Here is an 18,958-nt window from a genome sequence, read left to right as displayed (position 1 = left end):
CGGCAACGATGACGTTTGTGACGCCATACAGGCAACTCAAAGGCCCTCGGTCCTGCAGGTGATGCAGTGACCAGAAGCAGCCAGAAGTGTGTGTGGGGAGCACCGCCAGTCGTCGTAACTTATGCTGTACCGTAGCTCATGCATGAGCTGAGCCGTGAGTGCGCACTCAACGCATTTTAGGATGTCGGAGGGTGGAAAAGTTGCCTAGCGCAGGCATCTGGACTGCCGCAGCGACCCGCCCCAGCCAGCTTCAATCCCCCGCGCACGCAGCCGAAGTTGGCTCGGCAGGGTACCCGGCCCACCCTTACAACCAGAGGCCACCGGCAACTTTCGAATTTCCCACCCTCCTAGGACGCGCACCGGGACATCCGGTGGTCCGGGTTCAGGCACGTGGGCAACGGAGACTGCAAGGATGGGGGAATTCTTGGCAATGGAATGCTTGCATGCAGCGGAAGACCTTATCGGGCCTGTCGATTCATTAGCGCGCCGTTATGGCCGGTCCCGTCTTGGGTCCCGTCCGGTCCCGAGGCAATGGCTTGACCCGCACTCCGTGTGACACGGCACGACACCATCATAGGTCTACGGCACGGTTCCACGGAACACGCGGCGGCCCCATGACACGGCGTCCAACCGGTAACCGGTACTAGGCGAGCTAAGTAAGCCTCGGGCGGGGCCCTGTAGTCTTGCACTCCAGCCATTTCCGAAGATAATAGTATGTATAACCGTAACCGTAAAAGTATGTATAACCACAACCATACAACCCCGCAGCAAAGGCAAATGGTGGTTTTCACACGGTGGAAGACCTCGTCGGGCCTGTCGTTTCATTGCACGCCGCCATGGCCAGTCCCGAGGCACTGGCTTGAGTGCTTGACCCGCACACCGTGTGACCAACACGACACAACACAACACGACAGGTCTGCGGCACGATTCCGCGGCACACGCGGCAGCCCCATGACACGGCGGCCATACTCGAACCGTACTCGACAAGTCGGCAAGCCAGCTCAGGCCCGGGCCCCTGCAGTCGTGCACTCCAGCCATTTCCGAGGAGAATAGTACGTATAACCACGCGCCCGCAGCAAGACAAGTCGCGGCCTTGATGGTCCTGAGAGCTCGTGGCGCTTCCATGGCGTCCAGAGCACAAAGGGAGAAGCTCCCTGGGCTGGGCCCCATCTGCTCCAATAACGCCCCACTCGAATGAATGAAAGCAGGGGAACCCCTGAATGAAAGTGAAGCAGGGACTCTGACTTTCTTGTCTCACTAGCTCAATCATACCGCAATACGTGTTCTGAGCAACAGCAACATTGGCGGATTCAACCACATGCCATCATACTATGCCGGGCACGTTGTGAAACATAAAAGCACTCGAGCAGCAACTGGGCGTAACGCCTCTGCTGCCGCACAAGACCAGCGTGCGTACGGTGCAAGACCCTTTGATGTTGTGCAGATCGCTCCTTATGGAAGCGTCGGTCCTGTGACAGCCGCAGGAGTACAATGCACCGTACACACACAGGTGTGCGTGTCTTGTATTCACCTGCCACAGGTTCTGCAGCAGCGACATATATATTGATGCAGGCAAGTGAAGTCCCCTCCAGCTCCTCGGAAGATGGCGCCCGACCGACCAGCCTGACAACCCGCATTACGCAAGCGTCCGTCATCGCTTGCCTTGCCACGCTCAATCCATAGCCACGTCCCGTCTCATTGGCATGAGTGCACTTCGTTCGCACGATGGCCTGTGGCGCAAATTGTGCGCCATCACCCACACCATGCACCCACACGTACAAAACTCTTTACTTATCCCACTTCCCCAACACAACATTCATTTGGTTCCCATGTCCTTACAGGACACAAGCGCATGCATCCTTTTGCATTCAAGGCGGAAATTCATCATAACCAAGCTCATGCACGTGCAGTACGTCTGAGGCAGCTTACGCTCTTCATGATGACTTCCATTAGGTACACGTGCGCGCGTACACAGCTTCAACCACGGGTTTCCCTGTTGCCGATTAAGCCTCTGCCAACCTTCGACCGCTCAAGACAACCTCAGCACGGGCGAACGCTTTGATATAATCCAATGACGCCGTTCGCGGCTATACCGTGATGCATGCGAGGTATTTCCCGCAATGCCCACACATGTTCATATGCACGCATCATAAGAGGGTGCTTCCTACCAGCGTTCTCTCGGCCCACAGGCCTGGTAGGAACCCAGCCTCATGGCCCTGACATTGAATTCAACCATCCAATCCTCGCATGCTGCCAAAAGGCTGTTACTGCGTTCAGCAATGATGAGCAGATATCCATTCATTACCTATGATGCACGTGCGGGGCCGCCCTGGCGCCCTCACCTATTGTTAAGAGCGTAGGACAATGCTCACGCGGCTATGCCACCCTGCGATGTGATGCGTGCAGCCTAAGGAACCTCACCCGACACCCGATCACCAGACCTAACGGACAATATTATGATCCCGTGTTGAAAAGCAGTACTGCTCAGATCGTATAGGATGAAACTTCGACCACGAGCTGCATGAAGGCAGGCAGGCATGTTGTTGATGCATGGGATGAAGGCAGTGGTAGCGGCCAGTACCGGACCGTAAGATGCAGCGTGTGGTGCCCCAGCCCACCATTGACGACGGGGCACACCGTGAGGTATTGCACGGGATGTAACTAGAAACGGCCCGAAAAAGGAATTGTACGTGCGACGCATCACGTAATCAAGTTTCATGCCCGGTGCGTGCACCGTACAGGCGCACGTACGCATGCTGTACATCATCGCCTCAGCGTACAAGTGTACAACTAACATTTAGTTGGCAGGCCGCGTTTGGTACATCATTGCCGGCGCCGGCTACACCGCGCTGTACTTGCGGACGTACGCCTTGCTACTGCCGCCAGGGCCTTCCTGGCTGTAGCCACCCTCGCTCACAAACGCAGGCACCGCCAGCTGTTGCTGCTGTAGACGCTGCCGCTGCTGCCGCTGTTGCTCGCGCAGCTCGTTCCGCACGTTGGTCTCAATCTTGGTCAGCACCTTGGCGATTGCGTCGAAGCTGGGGCGCTCGCTGGCGTTGGTCGCCAGACACGCCCGGCCCAGCCGCACCAGAGCGGGGTGCACGCCGCCGGGCCATCCCGGTCGCAGCTGCAAATAGGAAACACAAGACACGCATGTATCAGTATACCGGTCGGTGGAAAGAAAGGAGTTATCGTGATGCACGCATGTCCAGTCGCGCGGAAGGGGACTGCCCTGCCACCCGGCCACAACTCACCGTGCCCTGCGACACGCCCAGCAGAATCTGCCCGACTGTCAGGTTGCCGTACGGCATCACTTCGCTTGTGACCAGCTGCCACAGCAGGATGCCGAAAGCGTACACGTCTGCACAGACACAACACATATGACATGGCGGAGTCAGCAGCACAAGGGGCACGTGTATGGCACCCCTGTCCTGTCAGGCCCTTGCTTACGCCGTGTGCACTGTCCACCCGGCGTCTGTCCACCCGGCGTCTACGTGCCTTGCCGCCCGCCCACCTGACGCCTTGTGCCAGCGGCCCTGAATGGTCTCCGGCGCCATCACCGTCACCGTGCTCCAGCGGTCCAGCTCGAGAGGCTGGTCGCCGCGCACAACCTTGCTCAGTCCGAAATCCGCCACGGCAGCCACAAAGCCGCGGCGGTCGGTGCGGCAGCCTCGCAACAGCACGTTGCCTGGTTTCAGGTCTCCGTGGATGATGCCATTGGCGTGCAGGTGCGCCATACCCTGTGGGAGTGTGAGGGACATGTCAGCGCAGGGTTGGAGACGAATCGCCCAATGAGGCTTTACCGCCAGGGAGACAAAACGACACCAAGAACTTCAATTCCCATCAAGGATGCTCGCTGATGTTGCAATAAAGCGGTGAGTCGGCTAACACACCTGTGCGATGTCACGGGCGGTGCGGAGGATGGCGCGGAGCACCACGCGACGCGGGAAGCGGCCCGCCTCTACGGCCGCCTCTGGAATGCGTGTCAGCCCGGGCCGTCCGCCGCTGGCTCCCGAGGCGGCTGCCGCCACTGTAGTGGCCCAGCCTTCCTTGGAGCTGTGTGCCGTGGAGCGAAGGGAGCTAGCCGAGGAAGGGCCGGTGGCCTCCGCGGCCTCCACGGCTGCCTCTGGCTCGAGCCGGAATATGCCGCGCTTTATGGCGCTGAGCAGCGAGCCACGGTCGCAGTGCTCCTGTAGGCAGGGCAGGGTGCGGGGCACAGCATGCACATTTGAGAGGGTAAGGTGCCAGGGCCACGGGCCGCGGCCAGAGCTCAGCGATGCTGGCCCTAGATCTGGCGCTTGGCCTGGCAGCTGTGCTTCTGTGGGCGTGCCGAGGCCATGGCTGCGTGACATTAACTGCAACGAGCACGTCAATGCACAGAGCATATGTGTCCAGCCGCTGGCGAGACGACCAAGCCAGTGCTGCGCACCATAATGATGTGGGTCAGGTACATGCTGGGCTGTGCCTCCATGTGGGTGAGCACCTGGCGCACAGTCCAGGCGCGGTCGTTGCTGGCCAGGTCTGGCTCGCCGAACCTGCAGACCAGAGATGCACACCGTGCGCCGCTTCAAGCTGGTGTCGTTGTCACCACGGCAAGCTTCCAGGCAGAGTTTGCAGACAAACCGAGCTCACCCCTCGTGGCTCTCAAAGAAAGAGGTGATCGCGTGGGAGTCGGCAGCCGGAGGCTGCAGCCGCTGGGATGCCGCGACCTCGGCAGCTGAGTTTCCACCCGAGGCCGCGCCTCCCCCGGTGGTGCTGGTGCCGCGCCGGGCGCCAGTGTTCGCCACTGCGCTGCCGGTGTCGCCTGCGGGCGCCGCCGGTGGCAGGTGCTGCGGCAGCAGCACGCCATCAATGGCGGCAGAGCCGCCCTTGCTAGACGGCTGGGGTTGAGGCAGTGGTGGAAGCCGCTGCGACATGTCTGTCGTCTCCATGATTAGGGCGTTGTAAAGCGCCTGTCATGCACACCAAGTGCGCTAGTCAGCAACACAGGGTCGACGCACACGCCCTGCCTGCCTGCCGGCTGCCTTGGCGGTGTAAAGCCAATCTTCCAACAAGCGCATCCGCAACAGGCGCCTGCATTGCAGCCCCTCCCTCACGCTCTCACCGTGACGGCAGCGTCCTCATCCTCGTGGGCGCCTCCGGTGCTTCCGCGCCATGGCGCGCCGGCGGCGGCAGTTAAGCCGGCCACGCTACCGCGCCGGCCTTGAGGCCTCGCCGCCGGCTCTGCCAGCGAGGCCTCGTCGACCCGTGCGACCTCAGCGCAGTACGTGTGCACAACATTGGGGTGCGCGACCTGCGTTGGAGCATGCTACAGCTTTAGCGCGCTGCGCAAGAAAGCAAGGCAGGCAAGCAAGGCAGGCCAGAAGACCAACAACACCGGCAACTGAAAGCGCAATTTGCCCTCCCCGCCATTCGTTACCACTAGACAGAACACACATCAATCCAGCGTTCTCCTCCGTGTTCATTACAGCGCCTTGCCGTTGCCGCCCCCCCCCCGGAGCTCTTCCCTTGCGTCTCATCCCTCTCGCCCGCTCACCGACAGGCTGACGATGGCTTCCAGTGCTGAGGCGTCCACGTGCGCGGGGCTGGCCGCCAGAAGGAACTTGACCGCCACACGCGCGCCCTGCCACAGCCCCTGAAACACCGCGCCGCCGCCGCCCTGCCCGATCCACACCAGCGCCGACACCTCCCGGCTCAGCCGCGCAATGTCCAGGCTGGCCAGCGCGGACAGAGGCACGCGCGGCTCCAGTGCCCCGCTGGCGCCCATTGCACCACCGAAGAAATGCATCTGCAGAGCCAGCCACGAAGCCTGCGGCGACAGGTGACAGGCAACAGAGGGCGGTCAGGACGAGTAGGCGAGGGCATGCAATGGCAGCTAAGCCATGACACGTGCTCGACTTTGCGCCAAACGGGTGTTGCCTCTGCAGTGCTTTGAAAGACACACACAAGGTGCCCCAGACGAGATGATCACACCGTGCCCTGCTGTGCTACATCGTGCCGCGTCCACCAGTGCCTTCATGAGCCGGGTGGCTGGCCCCACCCCCGGTCTCACCTGGTGTCCCGGGAAGATTGCCAGACGCATGGACCGCGGGGGCCCCATGCCGCCGGCCTCACTGCTGACGGTGCCCGAGCGCGCGGAGCACGTGCCTCCGCTGACGACAGCGCCGGCGGTCACCGCCGTCCTGCCAGCGCCGTGAGCGGCGCCACCCTCTCCTGAGCGGGCGGAGCAGCCACTTTTAGGGGAGAGCTGTGCGTGAAGCGTCTGCATCGCACGCGCGGGCGCGGCAGAACCGCCGCCAGCGCCAACGCCAATGCTGGGGGGTTGGGGGTTCAGGCTGAGGCTCTGGCAGGTGCTGCCCGTGTCTGTCAACGTTGCTTTGACCGCCGCGGTGCCGGTGTTTACGTCCGGCGCAGCCGGCACTGCCTCTGTTGCTGCTGCTGCTGCTGTCGGCGGTGGGCGCGACACGTAGGCTTGCCCCATGTCGGCACAGCGCCACTGCGGGCCGCCCTCGACGTCGCCGCCGACGCTGAACCCGCTGTCGAGATCGCTGGCGGCGTCATGAACGCCGCCGCCCTCTGCATGCATCGCCGTCGTCCAGGTCGGCCGTCCCTCGCGGCCCACGGCGCCCGCAGCTCCCAGGCCCTCGCCGCCGCTGTCGGCCGCCGCGCCGGTCGACGCCAGGCACGACTCGGAATCGGACACGGGCGCCAACGCCGCGGCGGCGGCGGCCGCGGCCTCCCTGGAGCAGCGCGGTACAGAGCCGGAATGCGAGTGCTGCACCACGCTGCCGGCGCCGCCCTCGACCGGCAGCAGCTGCAGCCTGGAGGACCTTGGGTACACATGGACCATGGCCAGTCCGGCAGAGTGCCCCGGCGGCGCCGCAGCGTGCGCCGCCTCGCCGCTGCTTCCGGCACCACCGCTGCCAGCCGCGCCGCTGTGCGCGCTACCGCTGCCGCCACCGCCGCTGCCGCGGACGGTGCCGTCGTGCGGGTGGCCTGTGGCGGCCACGGGCACGAACACAGCCATCGCGCATGCTGCTGCGTCGCTTCGCTCGCTGCCGCCTGGCTGGAGGCCCAGCGCGGTGCGAGAGCCCGAAGATGATGTCCCCGCAGTCGCTGTGTAGCGGACGGCGGCTGCAGCCGCTGCGGCATACTCAGGACCATGCTGCGTTGTGGCCTCACCGGCCCATCCGCCATCCGCCAGTGTCGATGCGCCCAGCTGCATGGACTGCGCGCTGGCCGCCCCTTTCCTTGTGGCCATGGTGCTTATAGGCGGCATGCCAGCCGCCGTTGCGTCCGCCGCAGCTGCAGCCACATCACCATGCACAGCGCTGCTGCTGCCACGTCGCGCGGCTGCGCCGGCCGCCCTGCCGCCTACAGACGACGAAGCAGCAACCGCGGCCTCCGCAGCCGCTGCTGCCGCAACTGTTGCTGGAATTCCCGTTGCGGCGGCGGCGCCCCCAGCGCCTGCGGCGCCCACGCTTCCGCCGCCGGCGCCCGTGCTGCCGTTGCCAGCTGTGCCACCGCCGCCTGTGGGCGTGTGGTGGGTGCCGGCGGCGCTGCTGAGGCACACGTCCGGACTGCCCGACGTCCACGCCGGCTCCGACATGGACGACGCGAGCATCACGCCGACCGAGGCCAACAGCAACGGACTGACGCCAGCTACCCGCGGCACGGGCCCAAGGCCGCCGGCGCCGGTGTCAGCATCTGCCCCGAAGCTAAACTGCGTGTCCAGGATGCGTGTGCCCAAGAGGGCCTCAGCGGAGCGCCACAGCGGCCCGGGGCTCCTCTCCAGATCGTGGGGTCGCGGGAGCTCGGCATGCGCGCCCGGCTCCGCCTGCAACGCCTCGCGTTGAAGCGCCGCCGCTGCAAGGCCAGTGCCGTCAGTGGCGTCGGCAACAAAGCTGCTGGCGCTGGACCCACTCGCGCGGCCCACCACTCGCAGCCGGCGTTGGCTCATCGAAGCGCGCCGCCCGCTTGCGGCGGCGCTGGCAAGCGCGGCGAGAGCCACCATGGAGCCGGGAGCCACCGGGCGGTGTACAGGAAAGACCGCTGCGGCATTCGTGCCCGCATTAGCAACCACCGGAATTATACTGTCGTGGGCCAGGGTGGCGCTGTTTGTGCTGCCGGGAGCCTTCCCCTCCGCTTCGGGCACCCAGGACACGACCAGAGCCGAGGCAGGCGCGCTGGGCACGGCTATGCGGCCTGCGTACAGGGCCGCAGGGTCCTGCAAGGTATTAGATGCGGCTGGCAGCGGTGGCTGATGCTCCGGCGGCACGTTGGAGGGATGCGGTGTGGCCGCAGCAGCACCCGCCACGAAGGGGCTAGGGCAAGTGTTCAGTGGCGAGGACGCAGCCGAGTCGCCGCTGCCATCATCGCCGCTGCTGTCAACACCACCAGCACTAGTAGCAGCACGGGCGTTGGTTTGCTGCTGACCGCGTGCCTCCGCCTCAGCATCGCCCGCGCGTGTACACAGCGCCAGTCGAGAACGGGAGTGCATGGAGTGCACGCGCTGGGAGAAGCTGCGTGCATGGGTTGACACCAACAGCGCCGACGGGATGGCTGGGCCCCTTGGCATCTCCGTGTCGTTGTGCACATCTGGTGCGCTGGCGCTTGCATGCATTGCGGGTGCGGGTGCGCGTGCGTGGGGCGTACACTGTATTTCAGAGGACCCATCCGTCTTGGTGGGGATGGCCGCATTCCCCGCTTCGCGCCGTCCAAGAGGTGCTTGCGCAGCAGCAGCACCAACAGCTTGGCTCTCAACCGCATAATTGCCGTGCGCGACACCGTCTCCCGATTGGCCGAGGCTACGTTGCAACGATGGCGCAGGTACGCCCGGCGCCTCCTTGACGTGTTTGGGAGTGAAGCAGCATAACAGTAGGCGCATCTTATGCTTTGACCAAAGGCAAGTCGCGCGCTTGCAGAGCTTCTGTGCTTGAGTTCACGGACGCGCGACGCCGCGCGCCTCCCTCTCAGACGTCATAGGACAGATCTATAAGGCACCATATATGTAATGCATTGTCTGGGCGCGCCGTCTTAGGCTCATCAACTCGTCATTGGCCAGGGGCGAACATTGTCTTACGAAGTTTGGATTGGCGACCTTTGGCGTCCGTTATGCGTAAAGTATTCGCGACTGCACAGTTTTGAGCCCCCTGATATCTGGCGCATTTGTCGCCAGCATGTCTGACGACACGGCCACAGCGAGAGTTTTCAGTGACGGTTTCGTTATGGCAGGCACTCTCGCGATGTCGAGCTTGAGTACGTGTAAATTACAGCCTGCCTAGCTCGGAGGCCCCTGGGTGCAAGACGGTTGCCGCGGTCCCAGACACCGTAACCCGCTGCGCCGCCGTGGACCCCTGTGGACCGCGCCCTGCTCGTTGCCGTCCGCGCTGCGGCGTAGCCAGCTTTGCCAGTCGTCTCAGGGCCTGGGTGCGCGCAGAAGCCCGTAACGTGCGCGCAAGGGCAGGTTGGAAGCCTCCCACTGCCTAGCGGAGACGATCATCGGGCTGCGCTCCGCGGCACCTGGCGGCACGCATCCGCTGACCCCTGCCTGGAACTCTGGAAGCCGGAGAAGGTTGGCGCTGCTTCACTGCTTCACCCCCTCCCACACCTCTGTGCCATGCCATGTCATGCACACGGTGCCAGCGACTTAAACGCCCGTTGTTGCATGGCTTGACCGCATGGGTCTCATGGCTTGGAGGTCCGGACCGTCCGCCGGTGCCGCGAAAACCTGGGCGCCGCCAAGTCCTAGGCGTTAGGCTGGGCCTAGCAGATTGTTTCTCAAGTTACATCGTTTTGGGCTGAGGCGCTGAGCCCCCTGAGCGAAGCGATCCAGGGGGGTGAAGCCCCATAGGGAGGATCGCCCCTGTCCGTGTCGTGTCCTGGTACGGTAGCTGCTGGACCCTGTGAGGAACCATCGCGTCGAGGTGACTTTTGGGATGCATGTGGGGTCCCTGGCTGCACGTGCTGGCACCGCAAGCTGCCACGGCATACACCGTGTATGGGTGGTTGGCTCAAGCTCGGGTTGGGGATTGGGTGGGCAGCCGGGTACGATGGCTCACATGGCTGTGGGCTGAGAGCCGTGTAGACGCGGGCCTTTTGCATGGGTGCACACATGCGTTACAGCGGTTACAGCACCTCACCGGCTGACAGCTAGCGTACTGTCACTGATGGAGCGTTTGCACCCTTGCCCTGACAGCCGGGCATTCACGCCTCTACAACGCTGTAATCCTCATGACAGCGCACACGACAAGTGTTCCCCGCGAAAAGGGGCTGAGCCCCTCCACAGTCTGAGTCGTTTCCGCCGGGGTCGTTTCCACCGGCACATAGCCAAACCAGGTGCCTAGCAATCGGATGCCACAGCAGAGCCAACCGCAGCCAGACGCAGCACACTTGTCAACAGCCGCACTACTCGCCATGCCGTTACGCATGCCCTGGCAGCCCCAAGCTCCGAGCGTGCACGCAAACACTCGTCCTGCGCCGATAAAATGCGCTCAGCCTATAGCCTAGCCCACACACAGTGGCCGTGCAACCCATCACACACCTGCAGCTCACACCGTTTCACACCTGCAAAAGCTCTCACCTGCCCTAGCCCCCTATCAACAGCACCAGCGCCCCGCACTACGCCCCGTGGCGGCGGGCCTTGACCCGCTTGCGCCCGTCTTTGGGCGTGTCCGCGAATCCAAGGTTGAAGCCGCCCGCGTCACCGCCGCCACCACCAGGGGAGGGCGGCGCCCCGGCGCCAAATGTCGGTGCTGCGCCGACGAAGGCAGGCGCGGCGCCAAATGCGGGCGCCACGGGCGCCGGCGCACCAGCACCAAACCCGCCGAACGACTGCGCCGAAGGCTGGGCCTGCATGCCGCCGAACGTCGACGCGCCAGCACCAAACTCGGGTCCGGCCCCAAACTGCGCTGGAGCAGACGCGGGAGCACCACCACCAAACGTAAACATGCTACCAGGCGCACCGCCGTTGGCCGCCTGCGCGCCAAAGCCCGCACCCGCGCCGAACGAGGGTGCTGCCGCCGGCTGCGCCCCAAAGGAGGGAGCCGCAGCGCTGGATGCGGGCTGCGCGGGTGCCGGCTGCGAGCCGAAGGCTGAGGCCGTGCCGCCAAAGCCAGGCGCGGGTGTGGACGCAGCACCGAAACCGGCTGCCGCGCCGCCAAAAGTACTGGCAGGCGCTCCAGATCCGAAGGCCGCCGCTGCCGCCGGTGCACCGAAGGACGGCGCGCTGGCCGCCGCCCCGAACGCGGGGGCGCTGGCGGGAGCACCAAACGCAGGCGCGCTTGCGGGCGCGCCGAACGGAGGCGCAGCTGCGGGGCAACGGAGGAGCAAACGGGGGCGTGGCGAAGTGTCAGACGGTACGGCGCCGACACCAGACGCATCAAGGAGGACATTCTTTCGGGAAGGTATGTTCACATGCAACCAGCGGGCATTGCACATGCAAACCCGAAAAATCGCCAGTACGCCGCTCACATGCTGCAGCCGCCCCGAACGTGAAGTTGAGTCCCGAAGCCGCGGCCGGGGCGCTGGTGCTCGCCGGGGGTTGGGCCCCGAACGTGAAGCTGGTTGTGGTGGCGGCCGTGTTAACAGCCGCCGGCGCCGAGGCCGCAGCTCCAAAGCCGAAGCCGGCACCCGCAGCAGCCGGCGCCGCTGCCCCGAACGTGGAGGTCGCGGGCGCGGCAGCAGAGGCGGCGCCAAAGGCGAACATGGGCGCGGGAGCAGCGGTCACCGCCGTGCTGGGCGGCGCCGCCGCGGCGCTGCTGGCGGCCGCAGCTGGCGCCGCACCAAAGGCGAAGCTGGGACCGCTGCTGGTGGCAGGGGCGGCGCCAACGGCCGTGGTGGCGGCGGTGCTGGCCGAGGTGGTGGGGCCAGCGCCGAAGGTGAAGTTGGGTGCGGAGGATGCAGCTGCGGCCGCTGGTTGCGATGCTGCGCCGAATGCCGGCACCTGGCCACCAGCGGCTGCCGGGGCCGTGCCAAACGTGAAGGCAGGCGCCGCCTTCACCGGCTCGGTAGCCGGCGCAGACGCGCTTGGCGTGGTCGTGATGGCGGCATCAAAGGCTGGCACAGAGGTGGCAGGCGCGCTGGTGGCGGCGGCGCCAAAGGCCGGGGTGGAGGAGGCAGGGGCGCCGAACGTGAACGCTCCGGCGGGGGCCGCGGGCTTCTCCGCCTCCTTAGCGGCTGCAGCAGCTGCTGCTGGCGCCGCCGTCACAGCCGCGCCAAAGCTGAAGCCTCCAGTGGTGGTGGCGGGCGCACCGAAGGAGAACGCCGGCGCGGCGGGCTTCGCAGCCTCAGCGACAGCGGGCGCCGCCGCAGGCGCAGCCGCGGCCGCCGCGGTCGGCGCTCCAAATGAGAAGGCGGGGGCCGACGACTCCTGCGGTGTTTGGGATGGGCAGGTCGGTAAACCACTGCCCAAGCCCATCGTATGTCCCAAACCCATCCTGGCACGGCACGCATCCACAATGAACGCGCATTCGGAAGACTGCACATGTTCGTGTGCTCCGCACCTTGGCGGGCGCCGGAGTTGGGGCGGGCGTCTCCGGCGGCACCTCGCCGCCGGCCGGCCGGAACGGAGTGCTGCCGGCGTTGACAGCACTGAAGAAGCCGCCATCCAGCGCCCGGCGTCGCGGGAGCTGGCGTGGAGGCAACAGGCACGCCCGACGTGTCGCCCTGCACACACAATCAACATGCCAAATCAGTGTTATTTGTGTTACACAACTAACCGAAGGTGTTGGGCTTGTATTAAGAACTTCCCTACCAGGACACCGTCCGGCTTCTGGACTACCGTAACCACCACAAGACGCCAGCACAGCTCCTCAGTCCTCACCTTGCCACCGTTCTCGTGTGCCTTGTCAGCGGTAACGCCGCCCCGATCAGCAAATGCCACCCGCTTGGCTAGGCCGGGCGGCAGCTTGCTTGCCGGCGCCGCAGCGGGCGCGGCCGCCGCCCCGGCGTCATTCTCGTCTTCATCGTCGTTGTCGTCCAGCAACGGCACGGCCGCGGCCTTGGCCACCTCCTCGTGAGCAGAAGGCGACCCAGCCGCAGCTGCTGCCGCCGCCGCCGGGCTGCTCAGACGCGCCGGCGTGGCGGCGCTGGGCGCCGCCGCCGCCTCCACACCGACACTGGGCGGTGTGAAGGTGAAGGTCGGCGCATCGGCTGCGCTCACAAATCCCAAAGCAACCGCCTGCGCGATCACATCGTTTGCCTTCTTGAGCCGGGGATCCGAAGGCGCCCCAGGATCACGGAAGGTGAACTTGGGCGAGGCCGCGCCCGCGTCCGCCGCCGCACCCGCCGCGGCGCTGCATGCGCCATCGCCAAAGCTGAAGTCCCCAGCCGTGCCGGTGGTGGTGGCACCGGCAGCCGCGGCCCGCTCCGCCCCCTTGCCGAAGCTGAACCCGAAGCCGCCCGCCGCGCTGCTGCTGGGGGCGCCAAATGTTGCAGCTGCGCCGGTCGCAGGTGCGCTGCTGCTGGCCGCGCCAGCGCCTGCAGCGCGGTCGGCTGCGGCGCCCACTTGGGCCGGCGGCATGACGATGGGGCTCATTGGCAGAGTGGACGCACCGCTGGCGCCAGACTGTGCCGGCGCCGGGCTAGCACCCGCGTCCTGGCCAGCGCTAGGGCGGAGCGAGGGCGCCGGAGACGGCGCCGGGCTTTGGAAGTCCAGCGCTGCGGGCCACGGAAGCAGCGGGAAGCAGAGGACGCGTTAGAGCATGTGCTGCAAACGAAGGCCCCAAGCAAGGATAATAGAGAGAATGCTCGAGAGTTACTATCAGGAAACACTCATCGCGGCGAGCCGCTACGTGTTGTCAGCGAATCTCCCGCCACGCAGGACGTGGTGCTGTGCGCCTCGCATGAAACTCAACCAGCCGTGGCATGGGCCTGATCGAGGGATTAAGGGGCGCGCTGGCCTATCCGCAACTCCCCTTCAACGGCTTGCCCCCGTGGTGAACCAAGGCCTGTCCTTCCCAACACCTACCTCATCCCAACCCTGCCCCTCCACCCCGTTCCGTTCCTGTCCTCACCCAAGCGCGGCCCAGATGTGTGGCCAGCGTGCGCGGTCATGCCCCCGGCGGGCGACGGCGTGGCCCCCGACACGCCGAACCCGCCGGTGCCGCCCACTGCGCCAGCGCCGGGCGTGGGTGTGCCGCCGTAGTGGTTCTGGTCCAGCCGGTCCAGCGGCGGCATGAAGCCACCAGGCAGCGGGGTGCCGCCGGCGCCAACAGCGCCGGTGCCAGCACCCCCACGACCGCTCGCGTGGCCGCCGTGCTTCGAGGTGGTCGCCATCGGCGTGTTATTGTCCGCGGCCTAGGGGGAAGGGGAGGCAAGGGGTGCACATCATCACACGAAAACGTTGTCGGCGCCGGGGGACAAACCGGAGATGCAAATGCTGATCATGCCCCAACAGGTGCGGCAACCCATCACGGTTGCTGCCGCCGCTTCCGCCCGCTCACCCGCGCGGAGTTGTCCAGGGTCTCCAGAATCTTCCGAGCCGTCTCGGTGGCGGGCAGCTCGCCGCCAGCGCCCGGCGTGCCCTGCGCGGGCGCCGGCGTGGTGGCAGCAGAGGCGCCGCCCGCACCCGAGCCGCCACTGCCAAAGCCGCCCGGTGTGCGCTCGCCATCCGAATTCATGGGAGTGGTGTCACGCGGTGTGCGCGCCGAGAGCCCCGCTAGCACGGAGCGCAGCTGCTGCGCCATGGCCTGCCGCCGCCGTTTGAAATCTGCACAGCCATTCCAAACACTCCGGTCAACAGCTTGAAACATCAACTTGCCGCGCTGACAAACGTTCCCGAGAACGCCGACCGGTGCTGCCCGCACAGCCCGCCCACTCCCTGCTTTGCCCACCTGACAGGTTGCGGATGCCGGACGCCATGAGCGGCGACGCAGCCGGGCTCTCCCGATGCCGCTTCGTGCCCGCGCCCGCCGCGCCTAGCAGCGGCCGGAAACCACCAGCCTGCGCCCCTGCCGCCTGACCCTGCGCGCCCGGCACCGCACCCGGTAGCCCCAGCGGCCCGAACTTGGGCAGGGGCGTGCCCGACCGACCCGAGGCGAACGCAACCTGGCCCGGAGCCAGGCGCACACCACCCGCGGCAGTGGGCGGCCGCGGCGGCATGCCGCTGGGGCCGGGACCGGCCGGCGGTACGCCCGTCGGCAGCTGTGCAGTCGCCACCGCCGTAGAGGTCTGCTGTTGATGCTGCTGGCGCTGCTCGGGTGCGTTGCCGGCCGCGTCTGTGGGCGCATGGTCCTTGGCGGCTGGGCCGCTGGGGCCCGCAACGCGAGGGGGGCGCGGTAGGCTGCAAGGGTGCAAGTGCATATGTTTGCTAGGCTTACAATGGCACAGGGCTGCCCCGCATCAGCACAATGCAGAACCAGACTCTCTGACGCTCAGCTCGTGCAGATATCCCCTGGCCAAGCAGAGCCACCCAACGACTACGAAACAATGGCATACAAGCACGTACTTGGGACGGCCGTACGGATTGTAGCGCAGGCTGTTGCCGAGAGGTGGTCGCCCTGCCGCGCCACCGAATGATGGCCCCGCGGCCGGCAGCCCCAGCGGCTCCGTGCTGCTGACCGGCTGCTGCGGCAGCCCCAACGCAAAGCCATTCGGCCCCGCCGTGCCACTGCCGCCACCGCTCACCAACCCACCAGGCCCGGCGCGCAACAGCGTCTTCAGCCCCTGGTACGGCCGGAATACCTCCGTCGACCGCACTGGGTCAAACGAGGGCATCGGCGCCGGCGCAAGCGTGAGTGCCTGAACCGGCGCCCGCGCCAACGGCAGCGCAGCGGCGGGCTCTGCCAACGCGCTGGGAACAGGTTTCGCCTGGGCGACACCACTGGGGAAGAAGTTGAGTGACGCTAGCTTTGACGGTGACCAGCCGTTCATGAGCTCAGAAGAACTGACTACGGCTGGGACGGCGATGGCGGCCTGGGCTGCTGCCAGCCGCGCCGGGGCCGGCGCCACGGCTTTAGCGGAGGGCGAGGGCGCCACCGCAGGCCGCAAGAGAGCGTTAGCAGGAAGCGAGTCGTCTGCCCCGCTCAGGGTGGGAAATGAGAAGGAGCTGGGCCCCTCGTCGACCTGCGCAAGAGCGGATGGCGTCAGGCGTCGGGGCGGGGCGGGGCCTGAAGATCCCACCCGCGCCCGGGCAACTAGACGGCCTTCTTCCTGGCGGGCCGCACTCGAGACCATACCTTCTTCTTTGGCTGCTGCTGAGCTGCGGCAGCGGGCTGCTGAGCGGCCGGCGACGGAGTCGTGGCGCCTCCTGCGTGCATGCAGCGAGGTGTAAGCATTGTGCGCTCCGGCGCACGTATAAGCAGCACCAACTCTTACCTGCACTTGCGGTGCGCGACTCGCCAGGCGAAACAAGCCCCTTCACCTGCAAGCGCACAGGACCCCGGATATAAAATTGTGTTCCGCGGAGGATAGGCTGCTTGTACCGCCAACGTTGTGTGGCCATGCCCCGCCCCTCACCTTTAGCATAGGCGCAGGCCTGGCAGTACAGGCCGTCTTGGTGCAGGTTCTGTTTGCACGTCTTGCATTTCTTGTTGTATGGTTGGTATCTGCAGCACAGGGCCCGCACAAGCATGTTACTGTTGCTTTTCCCCACAGGCTTGCGAGCTTGCCAGACGCCATGTCTTTGCTCCGTACGCCGCTGCAGGCGTCTAGATACCTGATGGTTTCCGCTCGAGCGCAGCGAGTTGTCGGAAACCAAGGTTTCCTGGGTTCGGAGTGTACGTTGTGGTGGCCCCGAAGGGGCGTGGCGTGTGTGTGTTTGTTCATTGGGGCCCATGCGCCGCATGGGCGGTGGGCCCGGTTTAGTAGCGGAGCGCGGGGTCGCGCTCGCTACTTTGCAAGTTTCCCTCTGTCATTACTGACTACCGTCGCCCCTGACTGCGCGGTCTGCGTGGTCACACGGCGGTTCGGGCTCGCCCTCCCAACCCCGCACGAAGACCGCAGTTCTCTGATTGCAGGTACCCTCCCCGGCGGCGGAGCCACCCTCGCAACTTGTAACATGACGCAATGCATGGAAACGCTTACCGTTTTGCCCCTTTGAGCAACTTGTTCTCGTTGACCTTGCGCCCGCTGCTCTCGCCCTGCTTGTCACCCTTGCTGTCCCGCCACTTTTCCGGGCAGGCAACCTGTAGGGTAAGGAGTTAGACACGGCACCGGAAATTCAACACCTGTTTTTAGCGATGATGATGTCGCATTTTTTGGGCTGAGCTCCCTTGAGCGAAGCGATCCAGCGGGGCGAAGCCCCTCAGGATTGCCCCTCCGTGTCGGCCTGCCCGCCTGCCTGCCTGCCTGCGTGCCAGCCGGAGCCTGGAGTCGCACTACACAGTACGTTGAGCGGCGCTGCGCAAACGCATTTGCCTTGTGTTCTTGTGCAGGTGCCGTAACAGAACCCCCCGGCCTAAAGCGCGCCGGCGGACCCGCGTAGGCACGTAGAACATCAGTTTACACACGTACGGGGGGCGACAACTGTCACAGCGTGCCGAACCCAACCCACGGCCCGTGTCGGCGACCGCCCGTGCAGCCCCCTCCCCCCGGGACCCCACAACGCACCTGTACCCAATGGCCAATGCGTGTGTCCCCATGTCGACATCTGCACACTTATGTTTGCATACCCGGCCCAGCACAATTTGCCTTTCGCCCGTCCCATGCGCTTCCTAAACCGTGCAGGATGGCACTGGCACTGGTTCCTCACCTTTGATAGCTTCTTTTCACAGGCCTGGCAAACCATTCAGCTTGGCGCCACTCCGCGTTGAGCTGAGGCCTCAGCAAACCAAAGCAGCGGAATCCACGCGAGCGTTGATGTCAAGACGTGTAAGGTTCGGACTCTTGCTTCAGACTATCTCATTGATTAACGCTTCCAATAGTAATTTTACTTGGATGCAGAAACGTGGACAAGTTGTCAGTCGGTCTCCGTGTCAGTCCACATATACAGCACTGCCTAGCTTTTATCAAACAACATGAGCATATTGATGCCGTGGCAGGGTTGCTGCGGTCCGATCGAACCCGCCGGGTACGTGTCATTCCGAGGCCCCCTCGTCGCCTGATCCCGCAGCCGGCGAAACCCTGGGGGATACGACGCTCATCAAGAAGACACGCTATCATCCAGCGTGCGCTGTCATCCACAATTGTTTCCCCAATGTTTGTTTCCCTCTGTTCCCCCGGCTTCTCGGTCACGTTACGAGCACGTTCTCGGCCGCCCGCTTCATGAGTTTGGTAGTCCTGGTGATGACGGGTGCCGTTCCTGAGGGCTCGTGTGGTCAGAGCGGTTCTTATTAAGGCGGTGCATGAATGCAGGCGCAGTACCGCTCGCAACCAGGGAATATACTAACAGCCTGCCGCCGCAACACGTGACGGCGGCGGAACCCGGAACGCCGGCCGCCAGATACGTCACGGGAAAATAAAGGGGCTGAGCCCCTCCACAGTCTGAGGCCGAACAACCTCATCGCCCGGACATAGCCGGGGTCGGTTTCCACGGGCAAATAGCCAAACCAGGTGCCTAGCAAAGCCGTCTGGGCAACAGCTCGGAGCAGCCTTGTGCGAGAGATGAAATTGGCAGCAGAGTCTACTCCATGGCACTGGAGGAGGTTTTACCGCGCGGGCTCGCTGCGCTAGGTATAGCTGTGGTGCCACCATCCGAGGAGTTGCTTTCACGGATCACACCGGGGCTGCTATCAGATCTAGGGGATGCAGCGTGCAGGCATGCAGCTGGGCGGGAGCCCTGGCAGCCTCGATGCCCGCAAGTGCGGGTTCCCGTTGCGCACCTTGCTTCAGCTCCTGGCCTACGACAGTTGTGTGGCGCAGTCCAGCGGGACATCCAGGCTGTCGTGGATGTGGCGGCGGCAGCGGGTCAACCCAGCCTTTTCATTCAGGGCCCTGATCTTGTTGCAAACATGGCACGCTCCGGGACATCGGTGCACTCTCCCCCCAGTCACACCCTCCCCCCCAACGAGCCAGGCTG

At 65.1% G+C, this 18,958-nt stretch overlaps 2 protein-coding genes across 2 annotated transcripts; both read right to left on the bottom strand.

The window, feature by feature from the left end:
* Positions 1 to 425: 425 nt before the first annotated feature.
* CHLRE_16g689550v5 (uncharacterized protein) lies at positions 426 to 8,978 on the bottom strand. Its single transcript, XM_043071657.1, has 9 exons — positions 6,053 to 8,978; positions 5,537 to 5,809; positions 5,105 to 5,293; positions 4,633 to 4,952; positions 4,430 to 4,535; positions 3,894 to 4,190; positions 3,515 to 3,740; positions 3,255 to 3,361; positions 426 to 3,127 (listed from the first exon to the last, which is right to left on the bottom strand). The coding sequence occupies exons 1-9, from the start codon at positions 8,621 to 8,623 to the stop codon at positions 2,840 to 2,842; spliced, it is 4,377 nt and encodes a 1,458-aa protein (XP_042915778.1). The 5' UTR covers positions 8,624 to 8,978; the 3' UTR covers positions 426 to 2,839.
* Positions 8,979 to 9,066: 88 nt separating this feature from the next.
* Positions 9,067 to 17,948, bottom strand: CHLRE_16g689500v5 (uncharacterized protein). Its single transcript, XM_001699201.3, has 14 exons — positions 17,693 to 17,948; positions 17,026 to 17,126; positions 16,459 to 16,547; positions 16,318 to 16,363; positions 16,179 to 16,249; positions 15,449 to 16,065; positions 14,835 to 15,283; positions 14,445 to 14,710; positions 14,016 to 14,298; positions 12,824 to 13,659; positions 12,659 to 12,666; positions 12,504 to 12,591; positions 11,473 to 12,370; positions 9,067 to 11,309 (listed from the first exon to the last, which is right to left on the bottom strand). The coding sequence occupies exons 3-14, from the start codon at positions 16,465 to 16,467 to the stop codon at positions 10,621 to 10,623; spliced, it is 4,260 nt and encodes a 1,419-aa protein (XP_001699253.2). The 5' UTR covers positions 16,468 to 16,547; positions 17,026 to 17,126; positions 17,693 to 17,948; the 3' UTR covers positions 9,067 to 10,620.
* Between the last annotated feature and the right edge of the window lie 1,010 nt (positions 17,949 to 18,958).

Source organism: Chlamydomonas reinhardtii, chromosome 16, assembly GCF_000002595.2.
Source record: "Chlamydomonas reinhardtii strain CC-503 cw92 mt+ chromosome 16, whole genome shotgun sequence".
NCBI classification, from domain to species: Eukaryota; Viridiplantae; Chlorophyta; class Chlorophyceae; order Chlamydomonadales; family Chlamydomonadaceae; genus Chlamydomonas; species Chlamydomonas reinhardtii.
Note: the sequence above shows the minus strand (reverse complement) of the source record. Positions and strands in the feature narration are given on the sequence as shown.

What these genes read in the sequence shown, in the direction of transcription:
- CHLRE_16g689550v5 (XM_043071657.1), bottom strand. Translation starts at nt 8,623, where the DNA reads ATGCATGCAAGCGCCAGCGCACCAGATGTGCACAACGACACGGAGATG. An exon ending in AAGCCATCGTCAGCCTGTCG is followed by an intron (nt 5,294 to 5,536) that starts GTGAGCGGGCGA and finishes GCTCCAACGCAG; the next exon opens with GTCGCGCACCCCAATGTTGT. An exon ending in ACCTGACCCACATCATTATG is followed by an intron (nt 4,191 to 4,429) that starts GTGCGCAGCACT and finishes CCCTGCCTACAG; the next exon opens with GAGCACTGCGACCGTGGCTC.
- CHLRE_16g689500v5 (XM_001699201.3), bottom strand. An exon ending in CCCTGGACAACTCCGCGCGG is followed by an intron (nt 14,299 to 14,444) that starts GTGAGCGGGCGG and finishes CCTTCCCCCTAG; the next exon opens with GCCGCGGACAATAACACGCC. An exon ending in CAACTCCGGCGCCCGCCAAG is followed by an intron (nt 12,371 to 12,503) that starts GTGCGGAGCACA and finishes CAAACACCGCAG; the next exon opens with GAGTCGTCGGCCCCCGCCTT.